At 38.5% G+C, this 23,646-nt stretch overlaps 1 protein-coding gene across 2 annotated transcripts in view; it reads left to right on the top strand.

The window, feature by feature from the left end:
* Positions 1-23,646, top strand: part of PTCHD1 (patched domain containing 1) — a 108,469-nt gene that overhangs the window by 52,707 nt on the left and 32,116 nt on the right. For both annotated transcript variants that reach the window (XM_075854050.1, XM_075854049.1), the window contains exon 3: positions 687-1,347. In XM_075854050.1, the coding sequence (XP_075710165.1) occupies positions 687-1,347 (661 nt within the window). The remainder of the gene's footprint in view (positions 1-686; positions 1,348-23,646) is intronic.

Below are 23,646 nucleotides of genomic sequence, written 5' to 3' on the forward strand. Positions count from 1 at the left end.
CCTGCAGTAATGTGACCAGCAGGTCTCTAAACAGTAGTAACAACTTCAGAGATAAGGTCATGTGACCTTATGTCTAAAGGTCTTTTTGCAGGACATACACAATGCAGTTTCGTCATGATATTTGCCGTGATCCGCGGCAAAATCGCGGCAAAAACTAGACAAAACTACATTGTACTTTGGGCAGCCATGGGCCCCCCCTGGGAGTGTCTCGGGCCCCGGGTGGCCACCCAATACACCCTATCATGATCCGCCATTGATTTTATTAATAAATCTAATAACATAGTTGTATGCAGTAAGTTCTCAGGCTCCCCCTAGTGGTGACTGCAGGCAACCAGTATTTTATTATTAAACTCTATGGTTATGCAGGATATTTGATATCTTAAAAACTGAGCTCCAAATCCTTTAAAGATACATTATGAAATGAGTGACCACAGAATTTTGGAACTATTTAAAATAAAAAATGGTGTTCAATGCTGGATATTTGCTTTGGGGCCCCATACGTGTAAATTCTGGACTGTTGTTGTGTAATTCTATACTTCTGGTTATGGAACTTTAGAGATGTAGACCTACATGAATGTAGATTACTCATTCCTGATTGTAATTTGAACTATAGGGATTCTCTAAACTTTACAGTAGGAAACAAATTGTTACAAATTCCTCATTTATTTCCTTTCTCTCTTTTGCAGTTGCACTCTGCAGTGAAAAGGATTCAAGTTCACCGACCAGGGTTTAATTATACTTTTGCTCACATTTGTATGTTGAGCAATGAGAAAACCTGCATAGTGGATGATATAGTACACATTTTGGAAGAACTGAAGGCGGCTCGATCTTTAAATCGAACAAACTTTGTCATTACCTATCCCATCACACAGTTAAAGGATGGCAGAGAAGTTTACAATGGACATCAGTTGGGAGGTGTCACCGTGCACAGCAAAGATCGAGTTAAGTCGGCAGAGGCTATTCAGCTCACATATTATCTGCAGGCTATCACCTCTATCAATGAAATGGTGGCTGAAAAGTGGGAATCTATTTTCTGCGAGACTGTAGAAAGCTTCCAGAGGTTAAATGGAGAGGTCAAAATGTACCCTTTCACATCGTCATCTTTAGGAGAAGATTTTCAGAAAACCAGCAGGATTGCAGAACGTTATCTGATCACGAGTCTTATCTTAGTTGTTTCTTTGGCCATCTTGTGTTGCTCCATGCAGGACTGTGTTCGAAGTAAACCTTGGCTGGGTCTTCTTGGACTTGTGACTGTCACTCTTTCCACTCTCACTGCCGCAGGAATCATCAATTTGACAGGAGGAAAATATAATTCCACCTTTCTGGGAATTCCATTCATCATGCTAGGTAAGAAAAAATTATATTTTTATTTTTCAGAGATGCAAAGTCAAGAATATGACCTGTATAAGTATAAGGTTGAGAAGTATGAGCTTGTGTTTATATGATATATAAAGTTTTAAATGTTATAACAGATGCCAGAAGCCTAAAGTGCACAACATTTACTTAAAGGGAACCTGTCGAGTTTAATATGCTGCTCTATGGGCAGGCAGTTTATTATAGAGCAGCAGGAGCTGAGCAGATTAATATACAGTTTTGTAGGAAAAGATACAGTGCAACTGGTAATATATTGATTTATACCCCTGCTCACTTTTGCTTTATGAGTCCAGTGGGCGGTCTCACTCTTTGATTGACAGACTTCCCTGTATATGTGGGAATACAGAGTTACTGTAGCTGTCAGTCACAGATTGGGACCGCCCACTGGACTCATTAGGTCAGGGGCAGATTGGCTACGGGTGTGATAAGAAACAGATTATTGTAGATTTAATCCCTCGCACTGCATAGCTTAAATCCAGTGTGTAATTTCATAATATTTCTGCAGCACAATGAGCAGGTTGCAAGGATTTATTCCACTACATATGAATGAGCTTTTGAAAAGGCTATCCACATGTATTGTAACGTACGGTATTGTACTTAGGCAAATAGAGTGTTACATGCAGCTTTTGCTGTGGGTATGATAAGACGGATCTTCTGTAGATTTGACCCCTTGCACAGCAAAGGGTTAATTAATGGGTGTAAATCCAGATTAGTATTTTTTACAATACAATACAATGAGAATGCTGCAAGGATTTTTTCCGCTAAGTATGTAGGAGCTTTTGAAAAAGCTCTTATGTATTGTGCTGTAAATTGTAGTCGATTTTAAGCGTTGAATTTGCAGCAAAAATTTGCAATGATTTCGCCACTTCTGAACTTACCCATAGAAAGAGATTATACAATCATTAATACAAAAATATATAATGTTTATGAAGGTTTTGGAAATAAATATGATACAGTAGTGATTATGGGTTCAGACGATTTTAAGGCTTCTTGTCAGTATTTCCATTGAGGAACACTTCAATCAGCCGCTACAAAGATAGAGAGATTGAAGGCACATTCAACGTACATTACATACAAAGACTGCAAAAATAAACTTTTCTCTAGTGAGTTTAATGTTAAAAGGGAGTCTGTCACAACTTTTGTTCCCCACTCCCACACTGCTAACACCACTATATAGGCGTAGGGCAGACAAATTTAAGCATACCTATGCTAGGAAATGTTTGCATCCTGGGAGCATTGCTGCTTATATGTGGTCTCAGGATCCCAATGGCTGCCAATTCTCTTGGCAGGTGAATTCTGAAATTACACCCTTTGACACATTGCATCTTGTAATGTTTTATGAACACTGATCAAACTGCTCTGAGCACCATATTAACCGCATTAAATCTATCAGAAGAGTTGAGTTTGAAAATGAAGTCATTATACATCCTGAGAGGGGCGAGGAAAAGGATTTAGTATAAAATTTGCTTACAAGTGACCGAAAGTGTACAAATTTGATTCAAATATTGTATGGATTGCGTTACCTTCGCAAAACTGAATAGTAAGTGTCACAATCTGTGGGTATGTGGACCCACTAGGCCGCACCTCTGTAGCGGGGTAGCAGCTGGCCAAACAACAGTGTACCAAGTTTCTACAAAGTCCAAGCACACGGGTACCTGTAATAGTCCAGACAGTAGCAGCGGCACAGATGGTACTTAGATGGCAGGTGATGAAAAATGTGGCAGGAGGTACCAGGTGTGGCAGAGGACATCAGATGTGGTGTAAGACAGCAGGCGTAGCAGATGGCACAACACGACTTCAACGCTAGAGAGGGCACAGAAACAAATACCGCATGGGATACAGGATACAGGTAGCAGGGCACGGGAACTCAGGGAAAAGGATATGACTAAGGGACCATTTGCAGGACTAACATAGGAATACAAACAACGCTCAGGCAAGGAGTGAAAGGGCATGGCCCATTTTATAGTCCAGGGTGATTAGGGCTAACTAGTAACATATTTTCATATGCGCGTGCTGGCCCTTTAAAGCCGGGCACGAGCGTCAGCATGCACCCTACAAGACACTGCAGAGCGGAAGTGAGTGCTAGCGTCTCCTAGGGACGAGATGCCGACCAGCTCTCAAGTTACAGTAAGGAGAAAAATCGTTAGTATGTACAGTAGTGATACAGCATTTAAAGCAGATCTGTCAGGTTCAGAGGACAGCATAGGATAGAGGGGGAGAGTAAGCTCAGGGATATATCATTTTTATTCAGTTATTTTATGTAAAAAGCTGTTTAGCTGCTGCTAGGACTCGTAGAGAACGTTGTGCCACACCACATACAGTGTGATTGACAGCTTCTGTGTACAGGAGAGCTGCTGATCACAGCAGAACTCAAAGACTCTCTCAATGAGTTCTAACAGCAGTTACAGCTTTTTACATGAAAATACAGAATAAAATAATTTTAAAAAAAATTCTACCTATATTGAGTAATAACTTTTGCAGGCCTTGGCTCAGGAGAGAGGTGAGTTTCCTGCTGCTCAGGTATTGGAATGTGGTAGTTTGTCAGGGGCTCACATAATTTGATTAAAATGTGTGTAAAGAACCCTTAACATTGAGTATGCAAAATATGGAAGTAAGGGCCTGTTCACATCAGCGTTGGCTTTCCGTTCCGGGGTTCTGTCGGAGGTTTCCGTCGGGTGAACCCCGCAAGGGAAGATCAAACTGAAACCACAGTTTCCGTCACCATTGATATCAATAGTGACGGAAACATTGCTAATAGTTCCGTTTTAATGACGGCATCAATAGCGCAGTCAACTGCGCTATTGATTCCTTCGTTAAACTGATGTGAACAGGCCCTAATGCAATGTAAAAATGTATCAATATTTGCATATATCTTAGCGTGCTGCCATTATTCGTGTTTTTCTTGCAGACTGTGTTGCAGTCACAGCAGATTTGCACCTGCACCTTTATTTTACTTAGATAGGAGGTGATGACTAACTTTATAACTCACAAATTTGTCAAAGGCCAGTATCTTTTCTTAAAAGACTCCTATGGCCTGCATTCAATACATATTTTTTTATACTGTATGTATATATAGGTATCAGTTTAGTTAAGGAGAACACTTAGAGTGTAATATATAGGCAGATGGTGGAATTGACAAATCCATTCAGAACAAGGAGCATGCAAATTGTACGCTTTAAAATGGTTGTCCTAAATTATTTTTTAAAAAAATATATATATATATTATTTCCCTAGAAACAGCACCACTCTTTCCCAAGGGTTGTGTGTGGTATTGCAGCTCATCATAATTTAATTGGCAACCTCTTAAATAATGCTTAAAATTGTAATAATTTTCCTCTCCGTTGATTCTCTATGAGGCAAATCAGTGTAATTTGGTGCAAACCTCATACCCGGTGAATCAATTCTCCCCTTTTATATAGATAAAAAATAATTGTAAATAATATCTTCTCCACTAATTCTCCAAGATGTTCAATTTCTTGAAAATAGAAACTTGACTTTACCATGGTCTGCATTGAGTCTTTGCATAGATCTTTATGGAGAAAATAGTAAACTTTGAACTACCTTATTCATTAGTTTCAATGTATCCATTTTATGCAAAAATATTGATTCATTCAGCTAGATCTGTATGATAAATCATCCTTAACAATTAACAGTGGAAACATCTTTTATGCCAGTGTCTCGGCTCCCATATATACTGCCACCTATCTCTAGAATTATATGCACTGTCTTAAAAAAAGAAATATTTGAGTATAACTTTAATTGTCAAGTTAAATATAAGCCGTTGCGCTGCTTGATTGAGTATTTGTACTTTCATTAGAGACGATGGAATCCTCAATTTTTTTTACCGGTATACATAGCTAATTAGATTTGGGCCAGAATTGATTTCTAGTACAAATCAAGCACAAACCATTGTTAACATACATTGAGAATGATGTTAGCTGAGAAGATTTTTCAGGTAAACATGGCAGTTGTTACACAGCTACTTAGTATCACATGCTTAATTTATACGTAATATAGAGAAGAAGGTATAGAATAGGGTTAAATTGATCAATTTAGATTTGATCAGTATTAGAATTAGATTGTGTGTCAGAGGCACACAGGAGCTGCTGTCAGTCGAGCCGTCAGTCCAGCTGACTGACGGTTTACGGCTTACAGCAGCTTCTATGTAAAGTGAAATGTATGTTGGAAAAATGTTTACAATCACAAAACACATACATTCTAGAACTATATCTAGAAAACCTCTTACACTCCACCCGGTGTGTAAGAAACCTGTTTAATGCTGTGCCCTCTAATACAGAAAGATAATCTGCTCGGCATCACACAATTACAGGATTAAGTTATAACATTCTGGCTACATGCAGCAACCACCAGGTGGAGTCTAAGAGCTTACTGCATACACATCTATTATTGAGTTCAATGTATGGTTCATATGCAGTCAACTCCTCCTAGTGGTGGAGGCATCCAGAATTTCCTCATTAAACTCTGTGGCTGCGTGTATGGAGGCAGAGGATTCAGAAATCTATATCAGAGAATTGGAGCTTTAACCCCTATAAACATTTATTCTGAAATTTAAAAAAAAAAACAATGGTTAAAAATTATTACAGAGACAGCACATTATTTTGTATATAGAAGTCAAAGGGATGGCAGATGACTAATACTATCTTTTGGATCCATTTTTACTTCTGTAAAACATAGTTGCCCCCAAAATGTTCCAGTAACTACTGCCTAGTTTCAAAGTCATTCGACTAGAAATCCATCTGAAGGAAAGATCAGAAGAATTTGTTTGGTATATTAGTTTAATTTACTTTTAACAACTCCCCCAACCCAATTATCTATTGGTTGCGGTTAGAAATAGTGTTTCGATTCAATCTGTAATGTATATACATTTGATGTTTTTCTCCATGAAATAACACAATATACTTAATAGCAAGTTCTTTTTTTCTGCTTTGTATTTAATGGACGCTTCTATAAATAGTTCTAGATCATTACAGAGCCTTGTAACATAGCACTTGTTTTGTTACATATAGTCACATCTAAATATAGTTACATTTTTTTAGACTTAGATGTTTACAGAAGAGGCTAATCCTTGACAGACACAGATAATATAAAATAGGCTTATCAATTAATAATAATAATAATCCCAGCAAGATATATATATATATATATTACAGGCTATGTAAACCTTTGAAAGTCATTTTTATATATAGTGAAAGTGATATATATATATATATATATATATATATATATATATATATATATATATATACATATATATATATATATATATGTATATGTATATATATATATATATGTATATATATATATATATATATGTATATATATATATATGTATATATATATATATATGTATATATATATATATGTATATATATATATGTATATATATATATATATATATATATATATATATATATAATGTCAGTCAATGTGTTTGGTGCAACTTTCAAATTAGTTTTTATTGAAAATACTTTTTAACTTTTTGAGATACAGCTGCTCGGTATCCTGTAAACAGAGCAGCTGTATTGTTCGCTGAATCCTGTACCCATCAGGTCCACAGGACTGATGGGTTCAGTGAAAGCGGGTTCTGCGTGTCTTTATGATATGGGTATATAAAGAAGAAAGCAAAGTATTAAATACAAAGCTGTTAAAATTGTATTCCTCTATTATGCTATATAACTGAATGGTTTTGCTAGTGTTTTCTTTTTTTACTTATTATTATTATTATTATTATGAGACTTTGATGGTCAGGAGGAGCTGTAAAAACAAATTTCTTTAAAATGATGTGGTCACATATAGTACTGGGTATTTAATTTTAGTTTCATTAATTAAATGGAACCTATCACGTTGAACATGCTATCTGATCTGCAGGCAACATGTTATAGAGCAGGGGGAGCTAATCAAATTAATGTATCGTTTTGTGGGAAAAGATTCAGTATATTTTGTCATTTATTCATTTAAATCTCTGCTCATTCTAGGCTTAAGAGTCCATTGGGCGGTCCTACTCAGTGATTGACAGCCTTCCCTGTATGAGTGTGCATACAGAAATATCTGTCAGTCACTGAGTAATTGTCACGACTGTGGGGTATGTGGACCCATTGGGCAGCTCCGCCGTAGCAGCTGGTCAAACGGAAAGTCTATGACAGACACTAGGGCGAGAGTACCTAGGTAGCTGGCTTGTGCCAGGCTATCGGAAGCAGGTTTCTGCAGGATAATCGGACTTGAACACGGAAGTCGTCTCGGACACTTGACTTGACACGGACACCGAACACGGATAGTGGAATCGTCTTGTACACTGGATTTGGCAAGGACACCGAACACGGATAGTGCAGTCGTCTCGGACACTTGATTTGACACAGACACTGGACTTGAACATTGAAGTTTTCTCGGACACTTGACTTGACCCGGACACAGATAGTGCAATCGTCTCGGATACTGGACTTAGCTCGGACACCGGACAGATAGTGCAATCATCTCAGACACTGGACTTGGCATGGACACCGGACATGGATAGTGCAGTAGTCTCTGACACTTTACTTGGCTCGGACACGGATACGGATACAGCTAGCTAGCAAACCTTTGCAGACAAACACTGGGTAAGATACAACATTGCTCAAGCAACGAGGAAGTGGGCAGATATTCTACTACGCTTTTCAGCACTTTTCCAAAACGTATACATTTTTATTTGTATTGAAGTCAATGACGACGTATGGATGACGTATATAATCTTAAACGCTACGTTTGCATACATAAAACATATAAATTTTTGTAACCGTATATGGAAAATCTTGAGTTTACAAAGTTTGATTTAGCTAAAGAACAAAAAAAGTATACTTTTTTATAAGTAAGAACGGACACAAACTTATAAAAACGTATACGACATATACTATGACAAAAAACTTAAGCATATGTTACAAATGCATACTTTTTTGTAACTTTAAAAACGTATACGTCATTGTATACCACAAATGTGTACACAAAATGAGATATGAACTTAGCCTAATTCGTATGTATCCCTTAGGGCATGTTCACATCAGCGTTGGCTTTCCGTTGAAGGGTTCCGTCCGAGGTTTCCGTCGGGAGAACCCCTCAACGGAATGGCAAACGGAAACCTTGGCTTCCATTTGTATCACCATTGATATCAATGGTGATGGAAACATTGCTGACGGTTTCCGTTTATCACCATTCCGTGAGGTTTCCGGTTTTTTCACGGAATCAATAGCGCAGTCGACTGAACCTCCAACGGAACTCCACAACGGAAGCCAACGCTGATGTGAACAGGCCCTTAGCTAGTGTATTTTGCTTGTTTATTTATTGTCCATTGTTTATATAACACCAACACATTCCGCGTCGATGTACGGAGATTGCCGCCATTCACATCAGTCATAAAAGTATTTAGAAGAATGAGGGTACAAAGAGAAAGAGACGGCTAAGCCTCGGGTTGGAAAAGTATTTTTTAATTATAGTGAACATGAAAGTGGTCATATTTTTTTTTTTTTTATAGTATTGATCCATTCCTACCATGAGCAGTCAATGTAAAACCTCATATTGATTTATCATATCCAGTGTTATACAGATTAAATGCAGCTGAGTTTGTAATTTGACACATCTCATTGTGGTATTATATTTTGTTATCTGTGGTTTTCAAGCCTTCTATAATTTGCTGGAGGCATCTATTTGATCTCTTCTCCTTTCACCCCTTCTGAGTTAATACTATAACAACAAATTTGTGGAAAGGGCCAGAGCTTAGAAACATTTTGTCTTCGGATGGTCGCTTGTACCACCCTACTCGTACGGCTTTGACTGTAATAGACATTAAGCAAAACTAAGCCACACCCCTTTTTATTAAGCCACACACATTTCACATTCACCAGCCAAAACATGGGAAAAAAACAAGCTGTGAAAGATCTACATTTGTTTGTCAGATTTTTGTCACCATTCCCTCATGTGTTGTTCTCTTTAAATAATGCACAGTTAATGTTTTGCGCTGTGGTGGTGGCGATGTCTTTGCATGCTATTCAAATTTGCTAACAACTGGACATTAAGTAGTTGACCTGTACTTTCTATTCTTGTTCCCATGTCTGAAAATTATTTCAGCATGATCATCTTCGATTTTTACTTTTTTTTAATCTCTTTTTGCTTAGTACGTTTGATACTTAGAGACAATAATATCTTAAAACTTCCCACATATTCTTCACATCTCAGGGTATGCTGCCTGTGATGGTTGTTGCCACTAAATTATATTTTTAAAACAGTGTTCAAAGGGCATTGTGATTTGGAAGTGCAATTGACTATTATTTAAAATATAAACATCTGTACAGCTGCTAATCTCTGAAATTACAATTTATACAATGCAGTCAACATTCCCATTTAGGCAAATGGAATAGTTGAACAGCAAACTGCTAAATTTGTAATTATGTTGTCAGCTGAAAGCAGATGGATTATCGTAATTAACAAATATTACTTGAAATGCAGCAATCTTGGGATGTAGAAACACAATATAAGTTTGCTTATCCTTAAATAATAGAATGTTTACAAACGCATTCCAAAAAGATTTCCTGCTGAAGTCAATACATTCTGGAGATTCCAATCTTCAACAAATGCTTTAAAGGCTATGTACAACTTTGAAAACATTTTATATGAATGTACTGTATATATATATATATGTTTATATATATATATATGTTTGTTTGTTTTTTTTATTAAAAATAATTTTTACTTTTTGCGATACAGCTGCTTTGTATCCTGTACACAGAGCAGCTGTATCTAGCGTTGAAACCTGTATCAAGTCAGCGGTACTGATGGGTTAAGTGTCAGCGGGGGCCTTGTGTTTCTCTGAAACGCAGGGTCGATCTGTTACCAATCACATCTAAGTTCATACCTTAGCACTCAAGAAAATTTTTATAAAAAGTGATCTAAAAGTTCTATGCAAAAATAAATGATAGCAATAAAAACTACAGCCTGTCCTGCAAAAAAATAAGCCCCCACACCACTCAATCAACGAATAAATGAAAAAGTTCTGGCTCTCAGAACTATTTTTTTTAACAAATAGATTTTTCTTTATTTGGTATCGCCGTAATCGTATTGACAAGCAGAATAAAGTTAAGTTGTTGTTTTTATCGCACAGTGAAAGATGTAAATTCAAAAGCCAAAAAGAAATGGAGGAATCACCATTTTTTTACAATTCCACCCCACAAAGAACATTTTCTTAGTTTCCCAGTACATCGTATGGTACTTTGAATAGTGTCAATAGAAACTACAACTGCTCCTGCGAAAAAAATAAGCCTTCATACAACTCCATTGACTGAAAAGTTATGGTTCTTGGAAGGCAGGGAGTAAAAAACAAAAAAGCGAAAAATGGCTGTGAAGGGGTTAAGCCTTTGAACTTCTAGTGTCAGCAACATTAGGCAGTTTTTATGTCCATTATAAGTACACTATTGGGTTAAAATATAATTAATGAATGCTGTATGCGCACATCGTAACATTTGTACTGATCTCAAAGGATAAATGTTTTCCTTAAAAATGTATTGTTATAAAAAGAGTACAGCATTAACCCCTTAGTGACCAGCCCATTTTAGGCCCTAATGACCAAGCTATTTTATTCGTTTTTCTATAGTCGCATTCAAAGAGCTATAACTTTTTTATTTTTTCGTCTACATAGCTGTATGAGGACTTGTTTTTTGCGGGATTAGTTGTACTTTTTAATAGCACCATTTTTGGGTACATATAATTTTTTTATTAATTTTTATTAACTTTTTTGGGGGGGATTATAAAAAAAAACTGAAATTCCGCCATTGTTCTATGCGTTTTTAAATTGACGCCGTTCACTGTGCGACGTAAATAACATGTTACCTTTATTCTATGGGTCGGTACGATTACGGCGATACAACATATGTAGAGGTTCTTTATGTTTTACGACTTTTGCACAATAAAAACTCTTTTGAACTAAAATTATTTGTTTTTGCATCGTTGCTTTCCAAGAGCCGTAACTTTTTTATTTTTCCATCAATGTAGTGATTTTTTGGGCTTGTTTACTGCGGGACGAGACGTAGTTTTGATTGGTACTGTTTTGGGGTGCATGGCACTTATTGATTCATTTTTATTATGACTTTTTTGGGGGGCAATGGAAAAAAATTGCAATTTCACCATTGTTTTTTGCGGGCTTTTTTTTACGGTGTTCACATTGCGCTTTAAATTACATATTAACTTTATTAATGGAGTCATTACGGTCGCGGCGATACCACATATGTGTACTTTTATTTTATTTTTACACTTTTACTAAATAAAACCACTTTTTATGGAAAAAAATGGTTTTATTTATTTTTTTACTGTAATTTTTATTATTAATCTTTATTTCACTTTTATTATTTATTTCATTAGTCCCACTAGGGGACTATACTGTGCGATCTTGAGATCGCTGCTATAATGCTTTGGTATACTTCGTATACCAGAGCATTATTGCCTGTCAGTGTAAATCTGACAGGCAATCTGTTAGGACGTGCCTCCGGCGCGTCCTAACAGGCATATGTCCAGGGTAGACCTGGGGGCTTTTATCAAGCCCCCGGCTGCCATGACGCCCCATCGGAGACCCGCGATTGCATTTGCGGGCCGCCGATGGGTGACAGAGGGAGCTCACTCCCTCTGTAAACAAAGATAAATGCTGCGGTCGCTATTGACGGCGGCATTTAACGGGTTAAACGGCCACGATCGAAGTAAACTTCGATCGCGGGCGTTGGAGCAGGAGCTCAGCTGTCATCAGACAGCAGAGCCCCGGCTCCAGCCTGCACGGGAGACCCGTGCAGGACTTAGACTAGGCTCACGTGAAAAGGTGTCAGCGTAGCCTAAGGCCCCTTAGTGACTCACGTGAAAAGGCGTATTGGTGGTCACTAAGGGGTTAAAATAATAGCAAGTTTATAATAGCAGCCTATGACTTATGGTGTCAACTGTTTAAACTAGAGGTCTTAATATTCCCTGCTGCTAAAACTGATGTTTATACAGACAGAAATAGAACTTTTACTTAAGTGTACAAGAATGGGTTGTATATTTTGTTGATAACATTACTCATCTGTGATAAATTATATGATCTACCTGGGAATCCAAATGCAAAATCAATATACACAGTGGGATGTCCTTTTGATTCCTACATGAATACAGGACAGACTTCATTCATTTTCTGACAAGGGCGAACCTTATTCCAAGATGCAAGAGAATAATCCATTTCCAGATCAAATATTTTTAAATGCAAACTAGAGGTCATATACAATGTGAAGCTCCATAATGGCCTAATTTAAAGGGAAACTCCAGTCTAAATGGAAACGTCTGCTTATAGTAAATTGTTTTTAACAACCTGTTATTTGTTAACATTTTTGATAGTTCTGTACAGAGATTGTCCTAGAATTCAAATGTTTCACTTAGCATGTGTCCCCTTTTCTGGAGAGCCAAAATTATTTTTCTTCACTCATGGCTCTTCCACTGGCTGCTTTAAAGAGGCTCTGTCACCAGATTTTGCAACCCCTATCTCCTATTGCAGCAGATCGGCGCTGCAATGTAGATAAGAGTAACGTTTTGTTTTTTTAAAAACGAGCATTTTTGGCCAAGTTATGACCATTTTTATATTTATGTAAATGAGGCTTTCTAAAGTCCAACTGGGCGTGTTTAAAGTAAAAGTACAACTGGGCGTGTATTATGTGCGTACATCTGGGCGTTTTTACTTCTTTTACTAGCTGGGCGTTGTGAATGGGAGTGTATGATGCTGACGAATCAGCATCATCCACTTCTCTTCGTTAACACCCAGCTTCTGGCAGTGCAGACACACAGCGTGTTCTCGAGAGATCACGCTGTGACGTCACTCACTTCCTGCCCCAGGTCCTGCACGATGCATTCCCAGGTCAGCATCATACACTCCCATTCACAACGCCCAGCTAGTAAAAGAAGTAAACACGCCCCGATGTACATACACAATACACGCCGAGTTGTACTTTTACTTTAAACACGCCCAGTTGTACTTTAGAAAGCCTCATTTGCATAAATATAAAAATGGTCATAACTTGGCCAAAAATGCTCGTTTTTTAAAAAAAAAACACGTTACTCTTATCTACATTGCAGCGCCGATCTGCTGCAATAGGAGATAGGGGTTGAAAAATCTGGTGACAGAGCCTCTTTAAGCAACTCTTTGGGAATATCTTGGTGGAAACACCAATAGTAAATGTAATCCCCTCCACTTTAAAAAATGTAGAATCATTATGTATAAAGTAAAATTGTGGAATCCATGCTGCATGTATTCGTTATATGGCACCCATAGAAATCCTTTGGGGATGCCATGTGCGGCCATACAGGGTCATTGGACACAGTATTACTATGTGTATAAACCCTAAATACGACAATGAGAGTTAAAAATGCAAAAGAGCTATATGCTAATGTTTATTACACTGATATCTAAAATAGCCAGTATGTTCACTACCATTATAATTTATTCATTATAAAGGATAGCTACACTTGCAACCTTATTTATTCTATTTTCTGATTATGGGGTCAGCCATCCTACCTGAGCTGCTTTTAACAGCATTTAGAGATATGCTTTACAGCAGCCACATGGACCATAGGAAACAATAGTCTGGAGTTGACCTATTGGCTTCTATAGCAGAGTTTTCTAGGCATGCTCTGTGATCTGTGGATAGTGTGTTATTTATATAGAGGTGTTACCTGTTATTGTAATCCTGCCTATAATGATAATTAGATGACTGCTGAGAAGTGATCTCTACAGAACAGGAAGTGTCAGTCTATTTTGAGGGCTACAGTAAGTGGTCCTCACATATATACTGCAAGACTTTTAAAAAAATGACATAGAGTAGCGCAGACAGCGCAAATTAAGAACAGCTTATAATATACTCGCAAGATGCAAGTTTCATAAAAGCATATAGTAAACAATGTGGTACTCCCAGTATACCCCGAAAAAAGCTGACTGGGTGAAACCCAGGGTCGGGCAGATACTGGGCGTGCTTTTTTTTTTACTATATGCTTTTATGAAAATTTGCGTCTTGCAAGCATATTAAAATCTTTTCTAAATTTGCACTGTTTGCGGTGCTATTCTGTGTCAGCTTCTTACTGACTCAGACCTGGTGGAAAAAGATCCAGACGAGCTTGTCTTGTCAATTGTGGAGCCACAGAGCCCAGCTGACCATTGTCATGGACACAGGGTATGTGGACCCACTAGGCCGCTCCGCCATAGCGGGGAGGCAGCTGACCAGGTCACAGTCTATGCGAAAGTCAATGGCAGACAGTAACGCTTGGGTACCTGAAATAGTCCAGACGGTGGCTGTGGCTTCAGCATGGATGGAGGCTGGTGCGGTAGGTGGCGCCAGACGTGGCGGGCAGTATCCGATGAAGCAGAGGACACTGGATGTAGCAGAAGACACTGGACGTGGCAAATGACACTGGACGTGGCAGAAGACACTGGACGTGGCAAACGACACTGGACGTGGCAGAAGACACTGGACGTGGCAAACGACACTGGACGTGGCAGAAGACACGACTCCAACGCTGGTAGGCACAGGAACTGGAACAATACGGAATACAGGAACGGGTAACAGGGCACGGGTAACAGCTGGAACGGGGAAACACTAAGGGATCATTTGCGAGACAGACTGGGATAGACTAACAACGCTCAGGCAAGGATCAGAAGGCCTGGGGCCTTCTTATAGACCAGGAAATCAGGGTAGTTGATGATGATGACGATCCTTTTGTGCGCGCGCTGGCCCTTTAAGGAGTTTGGCCCTTTTGTGAGTTTGATTACAAAAAATGAAATTGAAAATCAATTTTAATTTCAGGTTGTAATGCAAAAAAATTGAAAAAACCGCAAGGGGGCTGAATACATTTGCAAGGCACTGTAGCTTTATAGCAGAATGTAGTCTGTGGGTTGTACAACTATACTGCTTATTCTCCTTAGAACTTTGAAAATAATATAATAACTGTTGTTAAACACAAATTCTGGGTAAAGGGATATATGTAGCATATAATAGTATAAACTTATGTCTCTAATGAGTAATAGAAAATAAGCAAATTATGACAAAAAATATACAAAAAGTTGTATTGAAACACCTGGTTACCAAACTCTGCTGCGATGGCACATATCCCATATCTATTTTTTTTTGGGGTTGAATCGAAGTGGAAAGCCATAAAGAAACGTACCTTTCGCTATTATGGACCCAGTCTGTTCATGTATTACATGGATTTAAATAGTTGGCATGTAATACTACTTTTACCCTACAGAAGTCACTGCAGTGTAAATTTATGGCAAGCTACAGCTTCCCCCAGTGATAACTGCTCATCACCAGGAGTTTCATGAGCTAGATCTGAGGCAATCAGTTGTGTTAAGCTGGCTGCAATTTGAACAGTGTGTCTTCTGGACCTTTGAGGCCGATTTTCATGTCAGAACCTGGTCCACAAGTCATTTTGAGAATTATTTTCTAAGCATTGTACAAGTTATTTTTGAAAACATTGTTAACATGTGTGGGCATTGACAGCAAAGGGCCCTGTGTCTACAATGGCAACAAAGCTAGACAGAGATACATATAAACATACACACTGGAACATACTGCAGAAAAGCCACTCACACATAAAACACATACCACATCCAAGCCACTCACACATAGGACACATGCAGCGTCCCCCGCCTCCACCATGGAGGAGTCTTCAGCAACAGAAGAGCTGTTTGTAAATTGATTTCTCCTGCCCTCCAGTCCTTTCTACTTATTCCCTGCCTGCTAGGTAGCTGGAGCTTTGCTGCCGGCCCACAGCTTCTGTAATGTTTTAATAACAGATGGAGGCAGCATCACTGTGTGTATAAGCTACCACTAAGAGACATAACCACTAAAGCTTCCTCACGCCAGCTCCCTGGGCCCTCCCTGCAGGCCCCTATGCAACTGAACCGGCTGCACAGGCGGTTTGTCTGCCCCTGACTGTGAAAAAGAACATTTTTAGTTTCTTTCCCTCAATACATTTGATAAAATTGTCCTTTTGGCCATTTGCTATTTTATTTAGATGAAGCATTTGTTTTTGGGTTGGAACATCTATCTGGAAATGCATGTGGTGTATTCAAATTGACAGTAGAAATATATTTCCCAAGGGAAAAAAATGTAGCAATTCAATTTTCAATATTTTATGCACTGCCAAAATATGGAAACTTGTACTTGCCCGTTTATGAATATTGCTCTTTCATTTCAATGTTACATTTTTACTGTCAGTTTTCTTTTAACATATCTGGTTTTAACTAAATGTGTCAGATCTCTGTGCATTTAAACCCACAGAGTATTTTCAGATAAAATACACATCTGGATTTATAAAGTAAAGATACAGTATCAGTAGACTGCAGACAGATTTGAAAGCTTTAATCTCTGAGTATCTAGGGATTTAACTTTTTTTCTGAAATCCATGCGGAATTTCTAGAATGCGAACACTAACTACAAGTTCATAGCATAGGCTTCAAATGTAAAATGGTTACGGGATAAAATCTTCACCGATATTTTCATTAGTGGAGATAAGACCATTAAACCTCGCAGGAAATAATAATATTTGAGACACATTATGCATGCTGTATTGCTATTCTTATTAACTTCTCTGTTACCACCCTCATATCATCAACAGTATCTGGGTTATAGGGTGAAAATACAAAACTTTTATCTACGTAATTGTATAACTAAAATTATATTTTGTTTTTGCTTTTGGTTTTAGTATTGGGTTCTATATGGTCATTAAGTATTTGAGAAATCAAAATGTTTTATTAATTCCAAATTGGAGTTTTGTCAATTCACTGTAATCAAATAGGGATTAAAATTAGAGATGCAAATGGCACTAATCCTGGCCAGTATAATAATAGTTGCCACAATATATGCTGCATAAACTAACAACTAGATCAGTCAGTCGTCCCCATTTATTATTGAGGGTTAGTGCTTTCAAATGACTCACTCCTTTCTCTAATCTATCATACATATCACTGTAAAAGGGCTAAAAGAAATTGTTCGAAATAGCTGAGTTTTTCTATATCAAAGGGTTGTACTATAGAGAGCTTGGAAAGTGATTGAACCTGACCAGATAGACTACATTTTTAATAATATATTATTTATACTACTATTTAAAATCTTACATTTTAATCATATCGAATTAAGATATATTTTATATCCCTATTTTTTTCTTAGGGAGAATAGACTTTTAGAACAACTTAAAGTTTTGTAAATATATTGTGTGCAAAATATTTAAGACAAAATATTTTATATTGGATTATTTAAAGCTGGTTATAGACATTAAATAGTTGATGATTGATCATCTGACCAAAAGCTATACTTCCCTCCTGCCTGGCGAAACATTTTATTTTTATTAGTGGATGGTAAAGTGGTTGCCAGAAACTGCTGGAACTGCTTAGCTCCGGGATGAACAAGGCTTTTCGACAGGTTAAAATCCAACTTCTATTCTAGTTCCCCTCTGCGGATGTCCGAGACATTCATTTGCTGGAGGATCTCATTGGAAAATCCTTGTTTCCTTGATAAGACACCATTAAAAGAACTTAAGAATATGTGTAAATAACCAACAATTAATTAATATATTTTAACTTCCTTTATTCAGACTATTAGACAAGCAGTGAACAAAGTGGATATTGGCTTTACATTTTATTGCACATTACTTCAGCTACTTCAGAAAGAAATCACAAAAAAGCATTGACAGATAACTTTTCTCAGAAAAATATCATGAGTCCCTGTCAGGCTGTGTTATACTGCAGTGCTAAACTGCATCCCGAGAGAATTACCTGCTGACTCCCATCATCTTTTCAACCCTTAATCTGAAGAATCCTATATGTCAGTCACCATCAAAGTCAGACACTTATTACCTACAGATACAAAGAACTGTTGTTAGAAGACTGGACGCTAAAACAGAATGACAATGGCCTGAAATAGGCTGGAGGTTTTTTGGATGGACAATGGTTAATTGTCAAACTCATGTCTGTTCAAATAACATCTTCATTAGGATTATTAGAAATACCGAAAAATGGATAGACCTTTCATAGTCCTCCATTATTTCTTGAACTCTCCTGCTTTGTATGCAATGGCTTAATTATAATACTTGCCAGTATAAGAGTAATGAATACTTATTAAAGGGCAAAGATCGTGTACATTGTAAAATGAGAAAATAATTTCTGTATGCAATTGTATGTGCAGATACCACAGATTGAATTTTTCGAAAACCAATAGTTTTGTTAAAAATAAGATGTTTTGCTGTACAAACCAAGCAACTACGATATAATGGCACTACTCTACCTTAGCATCATGAATGCTTACTCCAAAATGCCCTGGGTCGAGTAGTAGACCTAATTACAGTTAGGCATAATAACACTATGGTTAGAGGGACATTTAATACATTGGTTAGCCATATGTTCCCCACTAGTGTCTCCTCCCCCAACAGAACATTATTATTTCTACCAACGAAAAGAGGTAAAACCACCTTCACCATACTAGAAAGTACAGCTAGTAAAGCTGTTTTTTCCCAGCTACGTATGCCCTATTAGGCCACTTTCATGCAGCTGTATTTTTTTCTGTATTTTGCTCATTATTTGTAAGGTAAAACTAGGAGTGGGTCCAAACACAGAAGAAGTGCAAGCCTTACCATTATATTTTCCTCTGTATTGGCTCCACTTCTTTTGGCTCACAAGTCCTCAATTAAAATACTGCTGTTTAAATGACACCTAAGAGTATTTGTAGATGCGCTACAAGATCACCGTAGCGTGCCACAGTAGTCAAGTTTGTGACTGCTATATTTGTTAATTCACAGTCCGCAGAAATTTCGGCAACTATTCTACTTATCTGAATAGGGTTTTCAGAAATCCATGCACACTATGAAGAAACAACCCCCACTAGGATATATGGAAGAGATCTTTCCATTGCGAAAATTTATGTAATCCACGTGTGAACATACCCTAAGTGACTCAGATACCCCCTTCCCAGATTGGTTGCCACCAGGCTGGTGAACCACCAGCCCAACCAATGGTTACACTTTGAGGTCAGAGGTGGTAAAAATATGTTACTGGCAATAACTAGATAAATTGACATGTTGCAGATTGAGACTCCACAACATACGTAATTTTCCGCACATGTATTTTGCATGTCTTTTCTGTAGTATTTGTTCAAATCTCATCCACTTTGCTGCTACTGTAATATGCTGTGGAATTTTCACACAGAAATTCTGGACAGAAATGGCTAGAGACCTTACATAGAGTCATTGTCTGAGGCTCCCACACCTAAGATGCAAATCATACTAAGTGTGAAGTCATGCTCCTAAAATTACAGCTACATTTTACCCATGTTAGGGTGTATTTACATGTGCTGGTTTTGTGGTAGTTTTTTTTTTTGGCTACAATTTGGTCAAAATTGCAGCATTAATTCAGAAAATGAATGCAAATAATGTCATACAGCGCCAACAGGGAAAGAGTCAGAAAAGAGAAGACCTTCCATGTAGTGTATAGAGCATCAATGAGTCTGAAAATATTCTGCTGGAAGGCCCAGTGTATTGCACAGTTTGCTTTGTATTTCTAATCTGGAGTCTTGTTTTAGAAACTAGCACAAAGCTAGTTACATTTATTCTGGATTGAAAATTAATCTTGTAAACAGATATTTTTATTACATTACAGAAATGAACAGTAGATAAATGACAGCAATCATTTCATTGCATGCAGGTCTGGGTGGCCATTATTACAAATGTTTCTTGCAATGATTCCTTAAATCATACAATAGAATGTCCCAGAGTTTTTCTGCCTGCCACAAACGAGCTGCCTACATACATGACCCTTTATGTTCATGAAGATGAGTCATACAAAGGCTTATGGACACCACTCTAAATATAAAGTAGCCTAACCAAGGAATAGATGAACCATCAATCAGATGAACACCCTGATTCTTCAGAGATTTAAAATGGCTTATCTCTGTGTGTACCCTGCATTCAGGATCCTCAATATAATTATTTTCAACAAAACATGAGTTCTCCAAAATGAATAAAGAATTGTAACAACTAAGGTAGGAGAGGTGTTGTGTACCAAAAAGGAAGCTGTGTTGATGTTGTGGCTGTATTTGTCTATTCTTTAATGTTTTCGCTTCTCTGCCTTTAGGCTATGATCAAGTGTAGTACCTGCTCAAGCTGAGGTTAGTAATCATCCCTGCCGGTGGAAGATGGCCATCGTAGAGGGATGACAGAACGCTGAGGTGAGGGCAGGGAACCACAACGGTCATCGCTCTGTGTGTGCATTTGGTTTAAAGGTACCGTTTGTAGGTGACCAGGCGACCACCGGATCGAGGGCGGGTAGTTTGGAAGCCCGAGTTGCTATGTGCCCCTGGGGTGCCCTAACTCACTGGGGGTGGGATCCCACTGAGTGAAGGTACATTTGCACGCATGCCTCTTTCACACTTCTGAGCACACACCTTTTTTTTCTCCCGGCCTTCTGGCTGGGAGATGAGGAATTTTTTATACCTGATGGATGTCCACATCCACTTATTCAATTTTGTTTTTCACTGTGTGTTTTGTCACAAGGATTTTTGGGATGCGGTGCCCTTTTGGGACCCTCCTGAGGTCTAGGGGGAAAATGTGTGGCCATCTGGTTCCGTTTTCCCCTGCAACCCGGCCTCCCTTCTTTGGAGGGGAGGTGCAGCATTGATCCAGGCTCCTAGGTGGACACTGGGGTGACAGCACAGGTAGGAGCCTTGGAGTGTATTTGGGTCTCCCCAAGCTTCGGCGAGTGGGGATCATTGATCCTCCAGGCCTGTGGTTTGGAGGGTCGGGGAATGGTTATGTGGGGCCTCTCTCTTTTAAGAGAGGGGCTGCGATAGACCGCATCCTTGTGCACTTTTTGTGGGGCACTCCTGCACTTTTTATGCACTTGGGTGAGAGAAAGCACGGCTCGGGCTTTCAATCAATTTTTATGTTTTTGTTTGTAGTTGTCCATGTATTTATGTTTAATTTACTGAACCCTCTTGCACACGGCCAAGTGCCACTCGGGCCGTTTTCCACGGCATCTGTGTGACACCTGGTAGCTTGCATGGACCCATTCAGTTTAGTGGGGGAATTGGGTCCGTGGACCTGACTCTCCGATTCATGGAAAGATAGAACATGTCCTATCTTTCCATGGATCACGGACAGGCATCCTGCGCCACATGCGGTCATGTGCATTAGGACTAACTTTCTGTTGGACATGTTTTATGTTAACTTTGTATTGCCCAAGCAAAGGCAGTTACTAGAAACATTGTCTTATGTTCTAGCCCGTATAGTACCCAACCATATACACAGACTTATAGTCATATATTATGTGTCTCTTCTAATTATAGTGCTTGGCTATCAAGTGTATAAAATCATTCATAAGGCTAGGGCTACATGGCAAGTTTGGCTTCTACACAGGTCGTTCGACTAAAGATCGCTTTGTCTTCCTGCATGCATTGCAGTAATGAGATTGAACGTGGCCTCGATGCAAACCACATGTTACCACAATCACAACTTGACAGTCGCAAAAAAAAATACAGCAGGTTTGGTTTTCTTGTGACTGTTGTGTCCTAGTCGCAGCAACCTACAGGTCCAATGCTCCCACATTCACTTTCCTTACAGCAATCTTTGGTCATGGGATCTGTGTTGCGGCCAAAATTGCAGTGTAGCCCTAGCCTGAAGCTTAGCAATCCTCAGAAGAGGGCAGGGAGGAGTGGCAAATTCTCATCATTAACTTTTATGGTTTTAAAACGAGTCTAGACAAGTACATATGGACTTGATTTTTAGCTGTCCACATTATTTCGGCCATGTATTAGATATTGAAAAAGTGTCATCCTGTGATTTAATAGTATAAAAGGTCATGGAGACTGGATGGCTGCTTGCCATGATTTGCAACAATTAGCAGAGGAGGTCAAGGAATGTGAAAAGTGGACTAGTATGGAAAATTCGTAATATTTTATTCACAATAAAAAAAAATGACACTATTTTAGAACAATGGAATTACACAATAAAATAATTCTCTTTTTTTTTCTTTCAATCAGCTATGAAAACCATTCTCAAAAGAGCAAGACTTAAAAGAATGGTTGCAAACAGATCACTCCCTCATTACATCTTCAGTTTTCGGCCCTCACAGCTAAAATAGATGTCACCACCACACTGTTTTTGTCCCCTGTTGCCACTTGAACAGTGATAGTAAAGAATTTGAATATATCTCTTCCGATACTCCTGCCTTAAAGGCATTGTGTTGCCAGAAAAACATGTTTGTTTTTTTTTAATTAAACATTTAGTGTGTGGGTGATTAAACATTGTTCAAATTTTTTTTATTTTTTTCACGAGTCAGGAAATATTATAAATTAATTCTAATTTATAATACTACCCATTTTTGGTCACTAGATGGAGCTATTCCCAAAATTGCAGCATTGCAACATTGGGTTAAAAGCCCTCGCTCTAGTGAGCTCTCAGCATCCCCCCCTCCTTTATCCTGGCTAGTGCCGGGATAAACGAGGGGTTTGAACGGTGTAACCTCCTACACTGTGTGTCGCCATTTTTTGAGCTAACACACAGTGTAGTAGGTTTACATACAGTAGTAAACACACACAAACACGAACATACATTGAAATCTCTTACCTGCTCCTGCCGCCGCGGCTCCCTCCGGCCCGTCCGCTCCGTTTGCTGCCGCTGGTCCAAGTGCACAAATCCGGAAGCCGCGACCGGAAGTAGTAATATTACTGTCCGGCCGCGACTTCCGGTCCACAGGAAAATGGCGCCGGACGGCGCCAATTTCGAATTGGACTGTGTGGGAGCGGCGCATGCGCAGTTCCCACACAGACGCCGTACACGGAAGTCAATGGGACGGGAGCCGTTCGCAGTCCCTATGGGACTGTGGCTGCCGTATTCCATGTCTGTATGTGTCGTTAATCGACACAGACAGAAATGGAAAAAAAATGGCAGCCCCCATAGGGAAGAAAAAGTGTAAAAATAAGAAAAAGTAAAACACAAACACACAAATGAATATAAACGTTTTTAATAAAGCACTAACATCTTTAACATATAAAATAATAATTTGTGATGACACTGTTCCTTTAATGTTGTTAATACTGCTTTGACATGGTTCATTAGTGTCTTAGGAATAGGTATGGGAAAAGTGAGTCCGAAGTATGAGGTATGTATCTAAGCCTTCTCTGTGGTGGGGCCACCTGTAATAAAATTATAATTGTAAGCAATCATTTTGTATGAATGTGTAGA

This window comes from Rhinoderma darwinii, chromosome 2 (assembly GCF_050947455.1).
Source record: "Rhinoderma darwinii isolate aRhiDar2 chromosome 2, aRhiDar2.hap1, whole genome shotgun sequence".
Classification (NCBI taxonomy): Eukaryota; Metazoa; Chordata; class Amphibia; order Anura; family Rhinodermatidae; genus Rhinoderma; species Rhinoderma darwinii.